The 18171-nt window shown below is 43.2% G+C and overlaps 2 protein-coding genes across 9 annotated transcripts in view; one reads left to right on the top strand and one right to left on the bottom strand.

The window, feature by feature from the left end:
• Positions 1 to 61: 61 nt before the first annotated feature.
• Positions 62 to 18171, top strand: part of AK8 (adenylate kinase 8) — a 70527-nt gene continuing 52417 nt past the window's right edge. For 2 of the 6 annotated variants that reach the window (XM_019621478.2, XM_019621473.2), the window contains exons 1-5: positions 7292 to 7429; positions 7805 to 7830; positions 8514 to 8598; positions 12550 to 12599; positions 13233 to 13346. In XM_019621478.2, coding sequence (XP_019477023.1) covers positions 7333 to 7429; positions 7805 to 7830; positions 8514 to 8598; positions 12550 to 12599; positions 13233 to 13346 — 372 coding nt within the window. In that variant the 5' untranslated portion in view covers positions 7292 to 7332. Of the gene's footprint in view, positions 1682 to 7282; positions 7430 to 7804; positions 7831 to 8513; positions 8599 to 12549; positions 12600 to 13232; positions 13347 to 18171 lie in introns of those variants that run through there. The other 4 variants (XM_019621474.2, XM_019621480.2, XM_010720946.2 and 1 more) reach the window with 4 other exon arrangements.
• SPACA9 (sperm acrosome associated 9) lies at positions 1926 to 7251 on the bottom strand. Of its 3 annotated transcripts, XM_003211285.4 has the most exons (5): positions 7127 to 7228; positions 6493 to 6655; positions 3816 to 4018; positions 3283 to 3430; positions 1926 to 2065 (listed from the first exon to the last, which is right to left on the bottom strand). In XM_003211285.4, the coding sequence occupies exons 2-5, from the start codon at positions 6634 to 6636 to the stop codon at positions 2057 to 2059; spliced, it is 504 nt and encodes a 167-aa protein (XP_003211333.1). In that variant the 5' UTR covers positions 6637 to 6655; positions 7127 to 7228; the 3' UTR covers positions 1926 to 2056. The 3 variants fall into 3 exon arrangements, with proteins under 3 accessions (XP_003211333.1, XP_010719245.1, XP_010719243.2); XM_010720943.3 differs by lacking the exon at positions 1926 to 2065 and having other exon boundaries at positions 2541 to 3430; positions 7077 to 7158; XM_010720941.3 differs by lacking the exon at positions 1926 to 2065 and having other exon boundaries at positions 2543 to 3430; positions 7127 to 7251.

Raw genomic sequence — 18171 nt, 5'->3', positions numbered from 1 at the left:
TTTGAGACCAAGCTGTGCTGAGGCAGAATGTGCAGAAACCAACTGAAGCATCCTCCAAGATCTGCGAGCAGAACAGCATTGAGCAGATAAGTGGTTCTGCCCCTTTTTGTGTTCATTTGTTAGAATTCGAACAGCATGCATGAAGGCATGGCGCAAGTCAATGGTGCAGCTGTCTGTGAAAGCACATTGGCTGAATGGGAGAATGTTGTATAACCCTAAGCCTTATTCTAGATATTGGGTGATGGGAAAAGCTGGTTTTGGTCCTCCAGCAATGGATAAGAAAGCAGAAAGTTCATCCAAGCTTGTTTTGAATCCCTTTTGCACAACCCTTAAGAAGTGTGCTGCTGGAAAGCTGAATGTGCCAGTCTAAGAATTGCAGGTGTTACCCATAGAACTGTGGCCCCAAGATGCAGCAAGAAGAAACAAAAGCTACTATGTAATAGCTTGGTAGTTCCTAAACCTGGCTGCAAACAATAAATACGCAATAGGCACCAGGGAAGGAAATCACTAACTTTATTTCATGTCTTTTAAGCACTTTTGCTGGTTGATCGCGATTTATTTCTATTTTGCTACCAGTGCAATAGGCTGGAGTTTGAAAGTTACAGAACTGGTTACAGAGCTTTGTGGGAGAAGCATTGGGCATTCAGAGCCCCACAACTCAGCATTTGGGGCTTTAGGGCCGGACACTTAACTTGCACGCTCCCAGAAGTCAGAGGTGAGCCTTACCCCAAGGCAGTATAGGTGCTGGATCCCCCTAAGCTCTGCTGCCCTGCAGCATCTGAGAGAAATGCAGCGTTTATTTTCTCAGCGTACATCAGCTCAGTGCCAGCAGTCTCTTGAGATTTTATGCTCTCAGAGGCTGAAGTAAAACTTTATGGCACTTCTGTGCTTGGCATTTACATCCTGTTTATGTAAATGCCTCAAACAGCTTGATTTGTAAGAGAGAAAAACAATTCTTGCTGTATCTTTTTCTCTTTTGAAGTGTCCATCCACTCTGGAAGAGGAGAACTTGTATGGAAATTAAGTAATTTGTCTCTCTGTTTTTGTGAGGTTTAACTTTGTGTCTTTCCAACAGATCCTGGTCGTGTCATTACCAAACCCCAGACTGCAGTTTTACGTGCTCATTTTCCTGCTTGTGTCTTCAGATTTTGCTTAAGACTGATTGAAAGGATAAGGCCAGGTTAGAAACGACTGCTAAGGTCTGTGAATTGTGTTTCTTGTGTGTGTCAGACCTCTGTCAAGCACGAGTGCTAACAGCGGGGCTGGAGAGGCAGCAGCTCTGGTGGCACAGCTCTGACATGCAGTTTGTGCTGTCGTGCGCTGTGGGAACTGAAAGGAGCTCTGGAGTGGAGGATAATTGCAGTCTGATCAGAGCCTGCATATTCAAACTGAAATGTCTTGGCAGCTGGCACTGGGACAGCCAGAAAAGAGAGCTGGGAATTGTATCCCTTGTGTCCCAACACTTGTCGCCCTGTTGTCAACATAGCTGTGCTGGGTTTGGAAAACTTTCCAGGCCAGCGACTGTTATCAGACACTTGTCTTTGCAACACGAAACACAACGAGGCAGCTGCAGACAGCTTTGATTTCCCTCCCCGAAGCTGCCTCTGCAACACAGCTCCCTAATGAAGCACCTCTTGCTGCTGGCCCCGTTAGTGCCCAGGAGTCCGTGTTGCTTCAGAAGGTTCGTTATCGTTTTGGAGTTGATCATGTTTCAGTTGGATTGTAATGCCTCATAAAAATAGGCTTCTTCTCCAGATGGGCAGATGTATTAGGGAGCAGCACATGGAGGCAGGGGAAGAAGGAAAGTGGAGAAGAAAGAGGGTATATGTGAGGAATAACAGTGCTCCTGGAACTACTACTTATTTCATCTGAGCTATCATTCCTTACTATGTTCCCTCCTCTGTGTTGTGTTAATTCTCCCTTCCTTTCTGGCTGCTTGTTGCCAAAATCTGGTTGTAAGGCAACAGCTTTCCACAATTTTAGCAAACTGAGCCAAGTATGCAAGGGGAAATTGTTTATTCAGGAGTGTCTTCCAGCAGGAAGCAAAGAACAGGAGCTAATTTGCCTGTGGGAGGGGAAAAGAGCAGTCAGATACAGGGAAGATATTGCATTAGTGAGATCCTAAGTTAGTAGCTAACTGCATTTGAATAAAAGCACCACCACAGATGCATGTCGGCTGCAGGGAGTGGGGGCTCTGTAACTGCTGAGCCCCCTAAGAGGGCTGGGAAGAAAGCTGCTCTCAGCAACTGGGGAAAAGGTATTGTGCTGGAATTGCAAAGTGCTGTTATAAAAGCAGTGTGAGACCATTTCCAGTGCCTTTCAGTTTTAATGAACTAGGTGTCATAACGCCCTTGAAAATCAAGGAAGCTGGGTTCTTTTCTTGGAAAGGAGGAGAGGCGTTTTTTTTTTTAACTTGTAGTTTGTAAAGAAAGGAACCATCTGAAAATGGCCACAGCTTTCTCAATCTCTGCTTGCCTCAGATTCCCATTAATCATGCTTAATGAAAAGGACCTCCCATTAGCTTTGCAGAGGTCTGGGGAGGAATCCTTTACATTTCCAGCTCTGCTGACAGCAAAGGAGTCAATGGATATAAGGAAAATGTTCTGGTTGGTGTTACTGGTGATGGTGTGAGGATCTGCAAGGACCTAGCAGAGCCCGGGCAATGCAGCTAAACCATGCTGACCTTTCCTATAGCCAATGGCATTACAGTCCTGTCGACACTGATTCTTTGGTCCAAAAAGCTGGTGATTTCCATGGGATCAGCTGGGGTGGGGAAATCTTAGGGATAAGCCCAGTATGATTAGAATATGATTGCTCCTCGATGTTACTCTCACCACAATACTTGTCAAAGGGACCGTGAGTGATAAAGCTGCTTCTGTTGAGATCTGACTTTCAGGAGGAGAGTGGAAGTAACAGCAAGGAAGAGGAAGATATATCTGCCAGGACTAACTCTTCAGATCTTGGATTTCCAGTGTTCATTTCACTATCTTTAATCAGCCACCTGATTAAAGGCGGTTAAGTGGAAGATACAAGAACTTCAATCCTTTAAAAAGCATGTCTGCCAGGTGGTTTCCAGGGGCCTTTAAGTTTCTCACAGTGATTTTCTCTGTCAGTCATGTGCTTCTTTCTGACATGCTTATTCCCCTGCACTTGTACACAATCTTTGTTACTAACTGAGGTCTGAGCTTCAGGGTGGACAGAAGGTGTTTTGGGGGAGATGGCTGCCCTAGATGCTGCATCCTGGGGTGCCCTCTTCTCAGCAACAGCACTTCTATCACTCACGTTACACAGCATGCGCCGTGGCAGCTTCTCAGTGTGGGACAGCCACTCCTTCACGCCATCTAGGACAACGGGGATGAGGCTCACCACACCTCCAAAGTGATTCTTTGCTTCATCACAGCTCAGGTGATTCACAACATCGTGAGGATATCTGTGGGACAGAAGGAAGCGTTCGTTGAGTAGTCCAGGCAATGCAGCCCTGGTGAGTCCAGCAGTGCCACCGTGAGGACCCCAGGGAAAGGTGGAGAGGTAGACAGCAATGTCCCCAGAACAAAAAGGGCGCTGATAGAACTTGAGAAAGGAGCTGTGCCACACATGGTGTTGTGGCTGCTGAACTCAGCCTGCAAGAGTTCAAGAGCAAATACAAACATCTGCTCCACGAAATTAACTATACACAGAGCAGGAATAGCAGGAAGGAGCCAGAGCGGTGTTATAACAGAAACCAACAGGGAGGTCAAGTAGGAATATGCATTCTTGCGACAGTCTTCCTGTATCCACAATTGCCTCCACAGAACTCAGCTGATGGAAAGACGTACTTAGCTCGGATGGTGCTCAGATCATTGCTGTGGTTAAGGAGCAGCTTGCATCTTTCCAAAATTTCATTGGTTGTGCTGTTACCAGGATGTACAGTTTCCAGCTTGTGGCAGAGATTGCTCAGGTCATTACAGATGTTTAGGAACATGGTGAGGATACGCCTGTCCGTTAAGTTGTTACAGTAGTGGTCCATGTAGGACTGTACCTGCAGAGTGCAACGTGGGGAAAGGCAGGGTCATGCATGTTAAATTACACTGTGATATGCTGCAAAGTTGCTTAGGTTAGTGAACAGCAGATACTTTCTGGTGTGACTGAAGGAATGAGCCACTATGGAAAACGATACAGAGGCAAGCAGTAAGCTTTCTAGGGCATGCCTGAGATGTTTGCTCATCATTCATCACAGCTGAAGAGGGTTGGGGTAATGGATCTGCTTGTCAGCACAGCGACAAGCCTTCCTTCCCTCTTTGGAGAGAAGTATGGCAGTACTGCAGCCAAAAACACAGCTCTGCTATGAGCACTGCAAAACTGGGTTGGGTGTAAGCAGGGGAGTTTACTGTCTTCTGTACTGCCACAGCTGCTTGCATAGAATGGGGTGGGAGATGGGGGTGGTGGCCTAACTGGGAGTGTTCTGGAGTAATAGCATGGATGTGCTTGCATATGTGCACGTCTTCATGATTCTTTATTTGGCACTATTAGCTGTGACAGCAAAATTAAAACCATTTAACCCGAGTTGTCCTTATTAACCTATTATAGCAATGACAATTCCCTATTTGCCTCGAATGGTTTTATTACTCAGAGTAAATGGCACTGCGTGGTGAAAGACTATGCCAAGAGATTCAGTATCTGCTCCAAAAACATTACAGATGGTTCAGACTTGAGTGGTAAGAATGTAAAACACAGAGGGGGGGGTTGGCAGCCATGGCTGGACTGTAACACCTTCAGTGCTTTCTGTAAGACTTCAGCATAAGAACGAAGGAACCGCTCTAACGCCAGCATGCTCTGTGCATACAGAACAGCCATGCTATACACCAGGGCAAATTCTCAGCAGGCTTGTAAGAGAAATAAAGAAGGCCCCTAAGGATCCATTTCCACTACAGATTTCTCCTTCCTCTGTGTTCATGGTGTGTTGTGTCCACGTGAGTGGCAGGATTTTTTTTATTGTTGCTCTGAGCAGAAACAGTCCTAAAGAGAATAGCATTTTAGCCTGGGTGTTCATCAACAGGATTACAGGACTTCTTTCTGTCCATATCAACAGAAGAGAGTTAATGCATCGATGTATTCAGGAGGGGACCAGGACAACATGAGCAACAGCTTGCAGTGACCACCAGGTTCTGCAGCAGGCAGTTGCTGGCTCCTAAGCTGCAGCCTGGGGAGCTCAGGGAGAGCTGGACTAAAGCCATGAGCACCGCCAGGCTCGGCGGCGGAGGCACTTGCTGGGTTATTTGAGTCTCTGATTGAAGCAAGTAGCAGCACAGGTATTTGTTGTTTTTATTCCTATGCCCTCCTATATACAATTCAAAATAGGATTGGGATAAGGCAGAAGAATGGCAGTGAAACTAAATGCGTGACTGTTTTTGTCCCAGTGAAATTTCTTTGTTTCAGTTCCCACACAAGAGCCCACCACCATGTGCTGTACCAATGTTCCCTGCTCTCCCCAGTAACAATCTCTTCCTTTTTCTCTCCTTTCCCTAAGGTGACATGGTTATATCCCTAGCGCTACCTATGCTGTAAGGTTTGCCACTGCCGAGTCCACATCGCTGTATCACTCTATCAGTGTCATGCATGAAGTAGTTGCTAGAAGGTCTCATCCCTACAAAAAGCAGGGTGGTCTTCCACCCTACCAGGAAGCAGAGTCCAAGCTTGTTCTATGCTTCTGCAATATCTGTGCTTTTAAAAACAACATAATGCTATACAAAACTTCAGTGTCTATTTTTGGGGGAAAAAAAAAGAAATTATCTTAATGTCTGTGTGAACACCCTTCAATGTTAGGAACAAAGCCTGTATGTTAGAACAAAGTCAGCCCTCTTCTGTTTCTTAATCTTAGTAAGAGCTTGGCCTTCAGTCTGGCTTTGGCATGCTTCTGGTCTTTGTGCCTGGGTTCTACTTTCTCACATCCACTATTCTAGTTCTGTTTGGATTTTTCTTCCCCCTTTGTTTTCCAGTGATTGAAGTTTGCACTACTTAAAACATCCCCTTATCAAAATTCCATGACATTTCACTTACCAGCCCAGAGAACACCTTAGCCCTCTTGGGACTTTCAGCCCTCGATCCATCATACTATCTCTGTAACACAGCCATTATTTTTAATAAGCACTACAGAAAGATACAGTAGCACCAATACCAGGGGAAGAGGCAAGCACACTGGTTACTGCAAGTTAAGGATTACAGACTCCATTTGTGGCTGGGGAGGAAAGGGTTGGTTTGTTTGTAGTACCCTGTATTTCTGGCTATGCCTCAGCAGTGAAATGACAGCGTTAAGCTAAATCCTACAGCAATGCTGAGCAATGTAATTCCTTTTCTGTCAATGGGAAAGTCTAACAGAGGTGTTCCTTTCCCCTGCTTAATCTTTTGCCACTGCTTTGCAGTTATGCACAAACATTAGTAGCAAGTTTCTGTGCATTCTTTCATCACTGTGCCCCCTTTCCATCAGCAGAAACCTTTGTGCTGAGCATTCTGTACCTGGCTGATGCTTGCCACGGGTCTGATCATGTCGTGTGCATTCTCTCGGGTGTGTTGCAGAGCTCCAACAAACGTGAACTGCTGCTGCAGGAAGAGTTTGTAGTTGTCTTCTATGACTTTTAGGGTATCCTTTACCTCGTTCATGTTTTCCCTCTGTTGGAATCTGGGAGAAAAGGAGAGAAAAGCAGCTCCTTTTTAGAAATGACACGATTCTACGTGTGTAACTCTATCTTTCAGCAGAGTTGGGAAGCGACAACACCACCAGAAGGATAAAAAAAGAGAGAAGATATACGACGTCAAAGCACAGCGGTTCCCCGGGCCCCAGGCAGTAAGTCATGGCAGCAGTAACGATGCCGGAAAAGAGGCAGAGAGCCCGGGGGGCCGCTGACAATCAGCTGCCATAAACCCAAGCGGGTATGCAGTAAACATAACACATAACGCAGCACTGCATCAGTCACGGCGCTGGGAAACGGCCGCAGGGAGAGCTGTCGTCTTTTTGCCCGTGTGAAACCATTGCCCGAGGGGCAGCGCGGGGCAAACGGAGGGCCTCTGCCCGGCACCGCAGGCGGCTCCAACGCTCTCACCCCTTCCCCGCCGCAGAGAACCGGGCCGGCCCTCCCCCGCAGCTCCGTACCGGCGTGTGGGACCACGCGGGGCGGTGGGGCCTGGGCCGCGCTCAGCACGCACCGCGAGCCGGGACCCTAGCAACCGCCGCCGCCGTCTCCATAGCAACCGTCGCCTTTCCATGACGTCACACTGCAGCGCCTCCCTTACGTTGCGAGGGTCGTATCGCTGCGTCGCCTAGCATTGACGTCACTCCATAGCAACGCAGCGCCGCGGATGGTTGCTAAGGGCGGCCATGGACGCCCCCGCCCGGTCGTGGCCGCCGTCGGTGGGCGACTACGCGGAGCGACAGGGGCTCTTCCGGCTCCTGCAGGTGAACGGGAGCGGGGAGGGGCCGGGGGGCCCGGCTTTCCTCACAGCCTCCGGCGTCACTGGGAAAGTGGGCACGTATACCTAGAGTGCCCGCGTCAAATCGATCCCCGATGTGCAGAAGTGAATAAAATGGAGGGGAGGCACGTGAGGGTGCGGGCGCGGAACGGCGAGGGTCCATCGTTGCCGACCTGAATAAGTTCGATAAAGCTCGGTTTGCTCTGTTCAGTCAGGGCTCGCAGCTCGAGCAAGCGCTGCGAAGCGATGGTTTTGGGCTGAACTTACGAGAAGCCGAGCTTTGTGCTGTGCTGTTTGCTGCTGGATAGGAAAGGAGACGGTCGTTCCCTCAGCACTGTTTGAGGTTTCCTTTTAATTACAGAACTCCCAGCTGTGCTGAAGATCCTGGTGAGAAAACGGATGGAGTCGTGTTTGCCCATAGAGCTGCAGTCAGGAGAGATCTGTGCTGCTGAAGGGGCTTCAGCTCAGCTCCCCTACAGCCTCCATTCTGCAATAGGAGAACAGGATCCAAAATCATTGTTCAGAAAAGGGCTTTAAACCTTTTTTTGCCTGCTAGTTTTATGGCGGGACAGAGAGCAGCAAGGTTAAAGCAGCAAAATGTGCTGCTTTTGTAGTTTTGATTGGTTGGTTTGGGGCAGCTGTGTGTGTTTCCTGTGGGCCCCATCTATCCCATTGCCCTCTAGGCTCGCTGGGCACTTGTGGGGATGTGCCACAGATTTAACTTCCCCCAAAAATGCACTAAGGAGGCTGGTTTGGTGCTGTCTGTGTGGATTGATGTTAGTACTGGCTCAGCCACTGCAACACTGGGGCAAAACCCCTCGGGTCTCTGTAAAATAAGCAAAAGCAAATTGCTGTGGAGTTTTCATTTAATTCATTTATTTATTTACTGTAAAACCATATTTCACTTTTTCAGCCTCTAAAATAGGGTTTATATTCCCTGCTTTGTCTGTTGAAAGGGACCTAAGAAAATGAGTGAATAAGGTCCTCATCACCACCTTGCTGTAACACTGCATCATGTCGCGACTAAGAGCCCTTTAATTTTCCTCTGACTTTGTCCTGTTGCTTTTCAGAACATGCTTGAAGAGCTGTTAATTCATAAGCCAGAGGACCCCATTCAGTTTATGATAGAGCATTTAAAGCAGCATAATGATGATGGTAAGTGAAAATTGAGAGATTAGAGACAGTGCAAGGCCTTATTTGCAAAGAGCTGCTCAGAAATGGCATTTTGGTTGGCAAAGGGTGGATAAAAGGTTTCAGACCCTTCCTTGGAAGGAATAAAAAGAATTGAGCGTTATGCAGTGGTTATAAGTAAGGTGCTTTTAATTTCATCATCATCTTTTTTTTTTAAGTGGCTAATCTAATAAAAAATACACTTATAACAGTTATAACAATGAAACCCTCTAAGGGAATAACAAAGAGTTCTATTGTATCAATTATTAATGTGTTCTGTGCCCCATCTGATATTTCCTGTTGTCTTTAAGCTCACTAATTACTCCTTTTGTCAGGTGTAAATTTGGTTTCCCATTCTACCTGGGCTGGCAGATTCTCTGGTTTTTGATTAGTTAGTTACTAGCTGTTGTTAATGAGTTCCACCGCTCAGTGGCATCTCAGATGAAGGAACAGTGAGTGTGCCTACTTGTGTGGATAACAAAACCTGGTAAATTGAATGGGAAGGCTGTACTCTGCACAATAAAAGCATGTACACTCAATCAAATAATTTGATTTACAAACTGTTCACCCTTAGGCAGATTCTATTTGGATATGCACAACAGAACTCTAATTTTTGTTCTGCGTGAGCTGTCAAGAATAGCTGGTGTCATGTTGCTTTGATGTTTCTTTAAAACCAGAGTAAACCATTATGAAAGTTCTGCTGCAGCATCAATGAAGTCATTATCGCTGGAGGTGCTCTGAGATCTTCATACATCGTGGTAGGGATCAGATGGATGTTGGCTGAAACACCGCTCAGTATCAAAACCAGAAAGAAATATCAAACCCTGCAAATTCTGCCCGACCCTTCCTGATGTGGGCAGCACCAGTAATCAATCTGTTTTATTGGCCCGTGGGCAATTTGCAGAGGAATTTCAGCTTGATAGAATGCTGATAAGATTTCTCTGCATTACTGTAACATTTGTTGTTGAGCCCCACAGAATTGTTTGAGCGGATATAGGCGGGCTTCCATTTTGTGGCTTCAGTTCTTGGAGGCTAAAGATAGAACTGCAGCAGTTGTTTGTCAGAGGAAAAATGCTGTCTGCTTTTGGTCTGGAATGAGCTATTAAGAAGGGGAAGGCGCTCCAATTAAAATTAGAGACTAAATGTTGTTTTAGAGATAAATTATATGGAAAATAACGTAACAGAAATCTGTAACAAGGTTGATTTTACCTTTTTGATCATGGCAGAAGGTGCTGACTATTTAGAAGAAAAAAAACCCTTATTAGAGCCATCAGTAAAGCAATGAATTTTCATGATCCTGCCTTGCTAGACAGCTTTAGCCCTAGAGAAAATTTCAAACAGAGACGTGTGGAAGAGGAGTATTGCATCTATCCCAGGTGTGAAGTTAGAAACCCTTTTTAATTAATAATAAGATCTAAAGTACTCTTAAAAATATAAACAAGTCTAATGATGATTATAGCTCACAACTGCCTCAGAAAGCTCCTAGGTCAGGTGCACACCAACGGGTTTGTGCCTCCAGTTCTGTGATACTCTTCTTTTGTGTGATCCTTCTGAAAACCTTAATGAACGATACGAAGATTGAGAATTCTTTAATATACAGAGATGCAAATTTTGTACGTTGTATCTTGGTTTTTGTTAACAAAGAGAGCTTTCAGGATCCAAGCAGCATTTCTGTGAGCTTCTGCTTTACAGCTGTACCTCCGAAGGAATTTAACAAAGTTCTGTAAGAATGTTCTTCACACACTGTTCCTCTTTGACGAGGAATTTCCCTTACAAATTAAGCAGATTTTATTGCATTAATATTAATTATAGACTCTTTTGGACCTAAATGGAATGCAGAGAGTCCAGCCATATTTCATTATTCCAGAATTCATTTTGTTTATTGCTAAAAGCATCCTCGGATGTTAAAACTTAATAGTGCTTGGAAGAGTAAATCCTGTAACATCGAGACTAAACACAGAATGAAATATGATTTGTTACCGCAGAAAAAGTCATTTTCCAGATTTTTCTGACTTCGTTTAGAGACTGGAGGTCCAGACCTGCAGCATTAAGCACCGACTGTCTGCTGATTGGAGGGGGTTAAATATGACATCCAGCCATGTCCTGCTTGTGCCCTCGTGTCAGATGTTTGGGGAGAATGCTTTAGAGGAGCCTTACAAGTGTGCAAATGAGTAAATCAGTGAATTACGCTGCCCCATCTGCTGCGAGTCACTAAGCAGAGAGAAAACCAGATTTAGTACAAAGTGAGCATTTACAGTAGCCCTGGGCAATATTAAAGCATGATATGGTGTATATAATGGTATGTTTCGTTTTTTATCAAACGTTTGTCCAAGAAAGCTGTGTATTAAAGCTTCAATACCTAAGGGTTTTCTTGTGAATTTTAAATCATGCTCCTAGTTAAACCTCAAAAGGATCTGTGGATGGAAAGGTTTTTTGATTTTCTTTGAAGTGGTTTGAAGAAGTTGATTAGTGTTGGCACCCGAGCACTCTTTTATGACGCTGTTTATAAATAATTCCTAAGTATCGGGCTGGAGTTTCAAGGTGTTAGATTAAAAAAAAAGCCCTAGGATTTAATCACATTACATTTGAAAGAAATTAGGTGATAAAAACAGCTGATGTATCCTTTTAAAGTATTTTTCTACATTGTGTACTAGTTCTGTTGCACTTGCAAGAACCAATAAGGGGGAGTTTTTCTTAAACCTTCCGAGTCAGATAACTTTGTAAAGATGAATCTGTAATTTGGGTTTCATGTATGTTTAAAAATTGCACCTGCCCAATAACTGTTAAGTGCGTGGAAGGCCTCATAAAAATCCATTTCACATCCTTCCATGTCTGCTGTCATCAGACACTGTATTTCCCTCGGTTACCAAGAACTGAAGAGGTTTGGGGGTGAGCAGATCCCTCCTCTGTGCTGACCTGTATTACTCCTGGTAAGCCCTTGCCAGCCCCTTCTCTAGATGATCTTTTCTTATTATTATTTTCCTGAGAAAACATCAAAGGCATTAATAGAAAATGACAGCTCCAGGGATTGCAGCCCAAAATATGTTTGTGCAAAAAGTCCCAAGTACTTTCCTGAAAATTGCTCCATTTCCCCCCCCTTTTTTTTTGTTTTGCCTTGCCCCTGCTCTGTTCACATTACAACTATAGGGGCAGGACGGAGAATTCTCCCCATCTTGGGTGAGGGACATGCAGCAGAGAAATACAACATGCAGAGAGGGGAAAAAAAAAATAAATAAAAAGGCCTTTCAACACTGACTTGAGAACATGAAGGCAGCTGTCAAAGCGTAGAGGAAAAAGTGCTTAGTTTTGCAACATCTAAATCTTCTTTCAACCCTGACACAGCTGTTTAGTTGCAACTAAAATGCAAAGTCTCATTTTTTTTGTGATGGGAGCCAAAGCTTTGCCAAAGTTTGGTGTTTTTGCTAGCATACTTCATAAGGAAAATGAGAAGAGATTAGGTGATCTCCAAAGATCCCACCCAATGTCAACAACTCTATGATTACAATAACAGTCACTTTTAAGTAGTCTTGTCCTGCAAACACAAACTATCTTCTTTTTTTTCATTGCAAAATATGCTCTAAATCAGTCTGTTGGAAATAGAAGTCAAACTGAGAAAAGAAAATGTTCCTCCTCATGCTCTGGTTCATCCCATAGACTGTTTATCTGTTAGAACACATAGAAATATGCTTAAATGATATGTTTAGTTAGGATATCGGTCTAATTAGCCTAGGAGGTTAAAGACAGACCAAGGTGGCACTGACTGAGTGCTCCCTCTTCTTTCTCCTCAGCACAGCCCAGTCCTGACTTTACATTCAGTCAGATTTCCTATTGCAATAATTGTTTCATTGTGCTTATGGTTATGTTGTGCAATAACAAGGAAACAAGTGGAACAGGAGAATCCAAACATCTTAACATTCTCATGTTCTCATTTCTTAGCTCCAAGGATTTGCATACTTGGTCCACCTGCTTCTGGTAAAACTACAATGGTAAGTATGCTCTTTTCAGGGCTCTGACACTCCCCACATACCTTCTTGCTTTTTACTCAGCACAGCACTTGTGAAAATTGCCAGTTATAGAAGAGCACAAGGCACGTTGAAGGGTGGCATTCATAGGGTTATTTACCATAACCTGTATGTTAAATGGGAGCATTCAAATGAGCTCTGTGAGAACTTGCAGGGGTAGTGGTGGTGGTACTGCTGTAATGCAGCAGAACTCTGCGTGCCTTTTTAGTGAACCTGGGAGGAGTTTGTGGTGTTCCCACATTGCTGATTGCTTTGTTTGCATGGCTGGCTGTCTCTCTTGGCCACACTGAAAGTGTCGAAGTCGTGTTTGAACCACAGAGAGAGCTGAGCACAGAAACTTCACAGATGATGGTGCTGTGTGCATACTAGGAAGAATGCTTTCTTTAAAATCCATGCTATAGTCAGGTAGATGAAAAAGGCCTTATTCAAAGCTGCAGATTCTTGAACGTCTTTGTATGATACTGTTTAAAGTTACACATATAGTCTGCTTGTTTAAATTGAAGGTGAGGAAAGCTCCCTTTCTTTCTTGAGTCTGCTGAAAAAATGCTTCATTTTCTTTCCAGATATTTCATCCTGTACTTTTTTATCTTTCCTCAGGCAATACGGCTTTGTAAACATTTGGATGCCATACGTATCTCTCAGGAGACTTTGCTTTCCAAGGAAACATTAGCTCTGACAAAGGAAGCAAAGGCATATAAAGAAAGAAAACAGGTGTGTAAGAGGATATAATAATGGTAGCTCTCATGGCACAGAAGGAGAATTATGTGGCATTTCCATGATTTCTACTGCTATAAGTTGAGCAGATCAGGGTAAATATTCTTGTGTCTATGGAGGTTTATACATCAGTTTATGTTTACGTAGGTGCAGGGCCCTTCAGAGAGGAAGGGTAGCCTCTGCTTGATAAGAAGATATCTACAAGTATAAAAATATGTCAGGGCATAGAATTAGGGGCAAGAGAGGAAGAAAATGTAGAATAATGGAGATCTTGAAAACATTAACCTTGGACATGAGTGACAGAACTGAGGGAAGCCCAGGAATGCTCGGTACCATTTAAAGAATGTTTCATTATATCATTAAACAAAGCACCTTCTGGTTTCAGCATATTTGGTAATCTCCATAAAGTAAGCATTAATCTCTGAGGCTTCCTTCAGTACAAAATATGTACACAGAGAATTCTTTTTTGATCTGACAGAGCTACTTAGTCGTGCACATTTGATTTCTCTGTAGCATGACACGAATAACTCAGTGCATCAACTCAAAATTTGAATGACAATTCAGTCAGTTGTTGAAAGCTATGGAAGCTTTCAAACTGAGGCAATAGCAGTAGAGTCAGGAGATCATTCCATTCCCAGGTGCACTTTGTCCAACTGTGAGTGCACCATTCCAGGTTTTTCACTGAAAGCAGTATGTTTTTCTGTGACCATCTCTACCACGTCCACCACTCTGAGTTGCTTTTCTCCTTCATCACTTGTTTTCATAAAAATAGAAAGAATTTCATGTCTGTAATAATTCCATATCCCTGCTAAATTTGATTTGAATTGGCCAACGGATTCAGAACTTGCTAAGGTGGTAGGTAGTGTAATTTCATAATTTTGGTTTCCTGAGAAAACTAAGTTGAAAACAGAGTAGTGTCTATTGCACTGAATTACTGAGTGAAGTTTGGAGATACCTCAAGTGATATATTTAAAGATCTGAGAGGAAAGACATCACTGAAATGGTGGAACTTGCTGGCAAAAAGGTTTGCTTTTGACTGGGATGATAGAAAATGATTCTTACTGAGCATATGTACTTTGAAATTTCAGTTCTAATTATTAGAGATTGTTTTACTAGATTCATAAATTTCAGCTTAGATGGGGGAGAATTTAAAGCAAAAATTCCCGTTGGTTTAATTACTCTAATTATTAATGTATTTCAGACTATACAGATGTACTTTCAAGGGTGTCCTTTTGGGCTTATTTGGTTTAGAAAGATGGATGGTGTGGAAGATGAAAGGCAAAAATGTCAAGGCTAATCAGGTAGTGAGGGCTGTGAGGAGTGCCTGAAGAGCAGAATTTGTGGGTGTTTCAGCACTGTGCAGTTTGCCTTTGTTTTTGAGATGTTAAATGCTGAATGTTAAATCACTCACTCATTTCTTTTGTTCTTTTACACAAATTTGACTCTTTGTATGTAACTCCTAGCACTGGGAGGGAACTCCTTGCTTCCTCCAAATCAACTGAACCTTGAGAGTAACTTAAAATGTAGGCAGAGAGTAACTTAAAATGTAGGCAGAGAGTAACTTAAAATGTAGGCTGAGTATCATCTCAAGAGCTGTATGTTCTCTTCCTGTTTCGTGGCTGCTGGCTACATCTACCTTTGCAGTAACTGACCCTAGGTTCTTCTGAAACAAGCAGTAAACTCGATTCCTCTAGCACACGTAACATCCATTAGCACTAATAGGTTTTGAATGTCTGCTCAGGAACAGAACAATAGCTGTTTATGCAATCTTTGATACAACCAGGGCATTTAAAATGTTGTACTGCTGGCCAAAGCAATTTAATAAATGGAAAGAGGAAAAGCATGGACTAAGACTGGATCTGAAAGTCTAGTGTGAAGATCACATGACACAATTTAATGTTAGAGGAACGTTCTGTGTGTATAAGGTTTCTGGGGCTAAATTAACCCCTGTGCCAAAGGTCATTTGTTTTTGGGTCAGTAGGCCAATGTTACCAGATTTGGGCAAATGCTACAAAAAGGTCTGCAAATATTTGTTCAAATATTTTACTTCTCTTTAGCTGTGCTTTCATCTCTTTTGTGTTCACTTCTAAGAAGAAAAAAAAAGCACAAGAATTCGTGGTATTTAAAGTATGTGATTATTCTCTTTAGCTCAATTTTTAAATTTGGACATGCAATCATCTACTAACACACCTGGCCACTTACTAATGAGCACAGCTGAAGTAGTGAATTTTAAATATTGACTGTTCAAAGCAAAATGTGATCATTCTGCATGTAAAAGTATTCCAAAAAGAAGTAAAATATTTGAATATTCAATAAATTTGAGGAACCATGAGCTACCAATAAATATTCCATGAACAGAAAAAGAGGCTACATTTTTTGATAAATCATTGCAAATTATTCCCTCATCTCTAGTTATTATAATGTTAATAGAAAGCACCTTCAGGTTTTTCCTATAGTGAAGTCTAATGATGTGCTACTGCATGTTTCACTTCTCCTGTTAGATGGGTAAAATAAGAAGCTGACACAGCTGTGCTAGCTGTGGGCCTGTGAGATGGTTGTGCTTTTAATTCAAATACTGAGTTACAGGTGTTTGTGTACTACTGGATCATTTAGAACTGCTCTACAGTTGCGTCATATCCTCATGATTTCTTAGAAGACAGAAGAAGGGAAAACACATGGCACCCTTTTTTATGCATGGTCAGTGTTCTGTCCTATTCAAGAAGTCACTATGAGCAAATGAATAGGAACTATTCCACTCTTATGTATGCATTAAAAAAAAAAAAATCAGACTGAAAAAAGCCCATCCTTGTTGTGTATATTTCTCTAAACAGGCTAAATGTACACACTCATGGTTTTCAAAATGCTAAGCCAAGTTTCTTGTGCCTTTTGGAAGGTTTGACATTTCAAGCAGCATGTCTTTCCATTAACCAAGCTGGATTTTGGGACAGGCTCAGAGTGCCTTCAATCAGATGCATTGCTTTAGTCATCAGATGTATATGTATCATTTCCATTCTTGCAGATTCCTGGGAGGAGAAGTTCCACTTTATCATGATGTATTTGCATGTTAATGTGTAAATGTGCTTTATAGTACCACATATGCTTTGGACTTAATGGTTTCTAATGCAATAATCAGGTGTTCTACAAGCCAGCTGTTCAAAGTGGTTTTGTAGGCTGCTGCTCAGTGGGAGGAAAACTGCCCAGGAAATGAGGCTGGAATTTGAGCCACAGAGAGCAGAAGTAGCTAAAGCACAGAAATACCCGTGTGTCACCTGGATTGTTTTTGTGCAATAAACCCTGCTCAAAAGAGTGCTAAGAATACTGAAAGAAGGTAGTATAATTTAAATTGCTTTGGCAGAGCTTAGCAGAGTGGACCCCTGGCAGTTGCTAGCCCGTCTTGACATGACACATCAAAGAAGTAAGCAAGACGCTGGCTGTTTCTGATAGCAGCATGATGCACCTTTGGAAGGTGACAGACTCAAAGCCACAGACCCAGGTTCCAGCAGCAAGAGACCGTGGGAGGCTTTGACACAGCATCCTGTGGGACCTGCTGACTTTAAGAACGCAGTGATTCCTTTCCCTTTCTCTCTTTCACCTGCTCGAATGCTGCCTGATGAATGGCTGACATTACCACGAGTGCTGAGGCCTGGGGACAGCAGAGATGAACAAAAGAAGGAAAGCAGTGCCTGACTGGGCCACCTTGTTGCTTCCACTGCTGGGTGAGGACTGTTTTCTGCAGTGCTTTCTCCACTCTATTTTAAAGTAGGAACTCGTGTGGTAGTGTGTTCAGTGCTCCTGGTGGAAGTGTTTTGTGACTAGTGTGCTAGGAAACCTTCTGCCACACTTCCACCATATCTATTTACATCCCTCAGTACCATGTAAGCCTACAGAAACGCTTTATTTCAGGATCATGTCCATCAGGATATTTGGTTAGACAAAGAGATGGGAACCCACAGTGTATGCAAGTGCTTGGAAGAAAGAGTCCAGTTCACATTGTCAGGTGAAAGATAATTCCATGCCTTGGGAGGCAGGGAATCTGTCAGCAGCATTTTTTCTAAGTGATGGCGAAGTGAATGAGGCTGAGGCAGAACATTCAGCTGAATGGTCATTGACTCAGACTGGCTGGGAAAATATTAAATCTGTAGAGGAGGATCTTTGTTCTCCTGCCCAATAGCAGATACCATGTTATAAAACATCCCTAGGTGTGGGCAAAGTGGAAGTCACAGAAAGAAACAGCACAACAGAAAGTCTTGGGACGTATCACTTCAATTCCATTTGGAACTTCTGCGTTGAAAATTAAACTAACATTAAAATGAACTTTAACATTACAATTTAAATAAGCTTTCTGGAAGATGAAAGAGAGTTAGCAGAAACAAACTTCCTGAAAATTAGACTATCTTCATATTGTCTGTGGTTGACGTTCTGCTGAGCTCACACGATGGCTGCTCATTTCACTAATGCTGTGTGTGCTGACGTGACGTAGTGGGTCAGATACCTGTAAAAGAAATGACATGTGGGTGTGATATCCTTGTGGATCCCTTTGCCAGTTTGATGTCCAACACGGTAGTCAGTGTGCAAAATTTGGCACTGCTTCCATGTTGATGTGCAAAGTACACGGAGGTGGGCTTGGGCAAGCAGAAATGTGCTCAGCTTACCTTCATTTTTATGCCTTTATTAACTCTCTGATCTATTATGTTAACGACTCGGGGCTTACACAGTTTTATTTATATATTTATTTCAAGAAGACATCTCAGTTCACCTTTAACCGGAATATGCCTGCATGATAAAATTCCTTTTGAACTCCATTGTGAATATGCAGCCTTCT

The sequence above is a fragment of the Meleagris gallopavo genome, chromosome 19 (assembly GCF_000146605.3).
Source record: "Meleagris gallopavo isolate NT-WF06-2002-E0010 breed Aviagen turkey brand Nicholas breeding stock chromosome 19, Turkey_5.1, whole genome shotgun sequence".
Taxonomy (NCBI): domain Eukaryota; kingdom Metazoa; phylum Chordata; class Aves; order Galliformes; family Phasianidae; genus Meleagris; species Meleagris gallopavo.
This window is presented reverse-complemented; position numbering and strand designations above follow the sequence as displayed.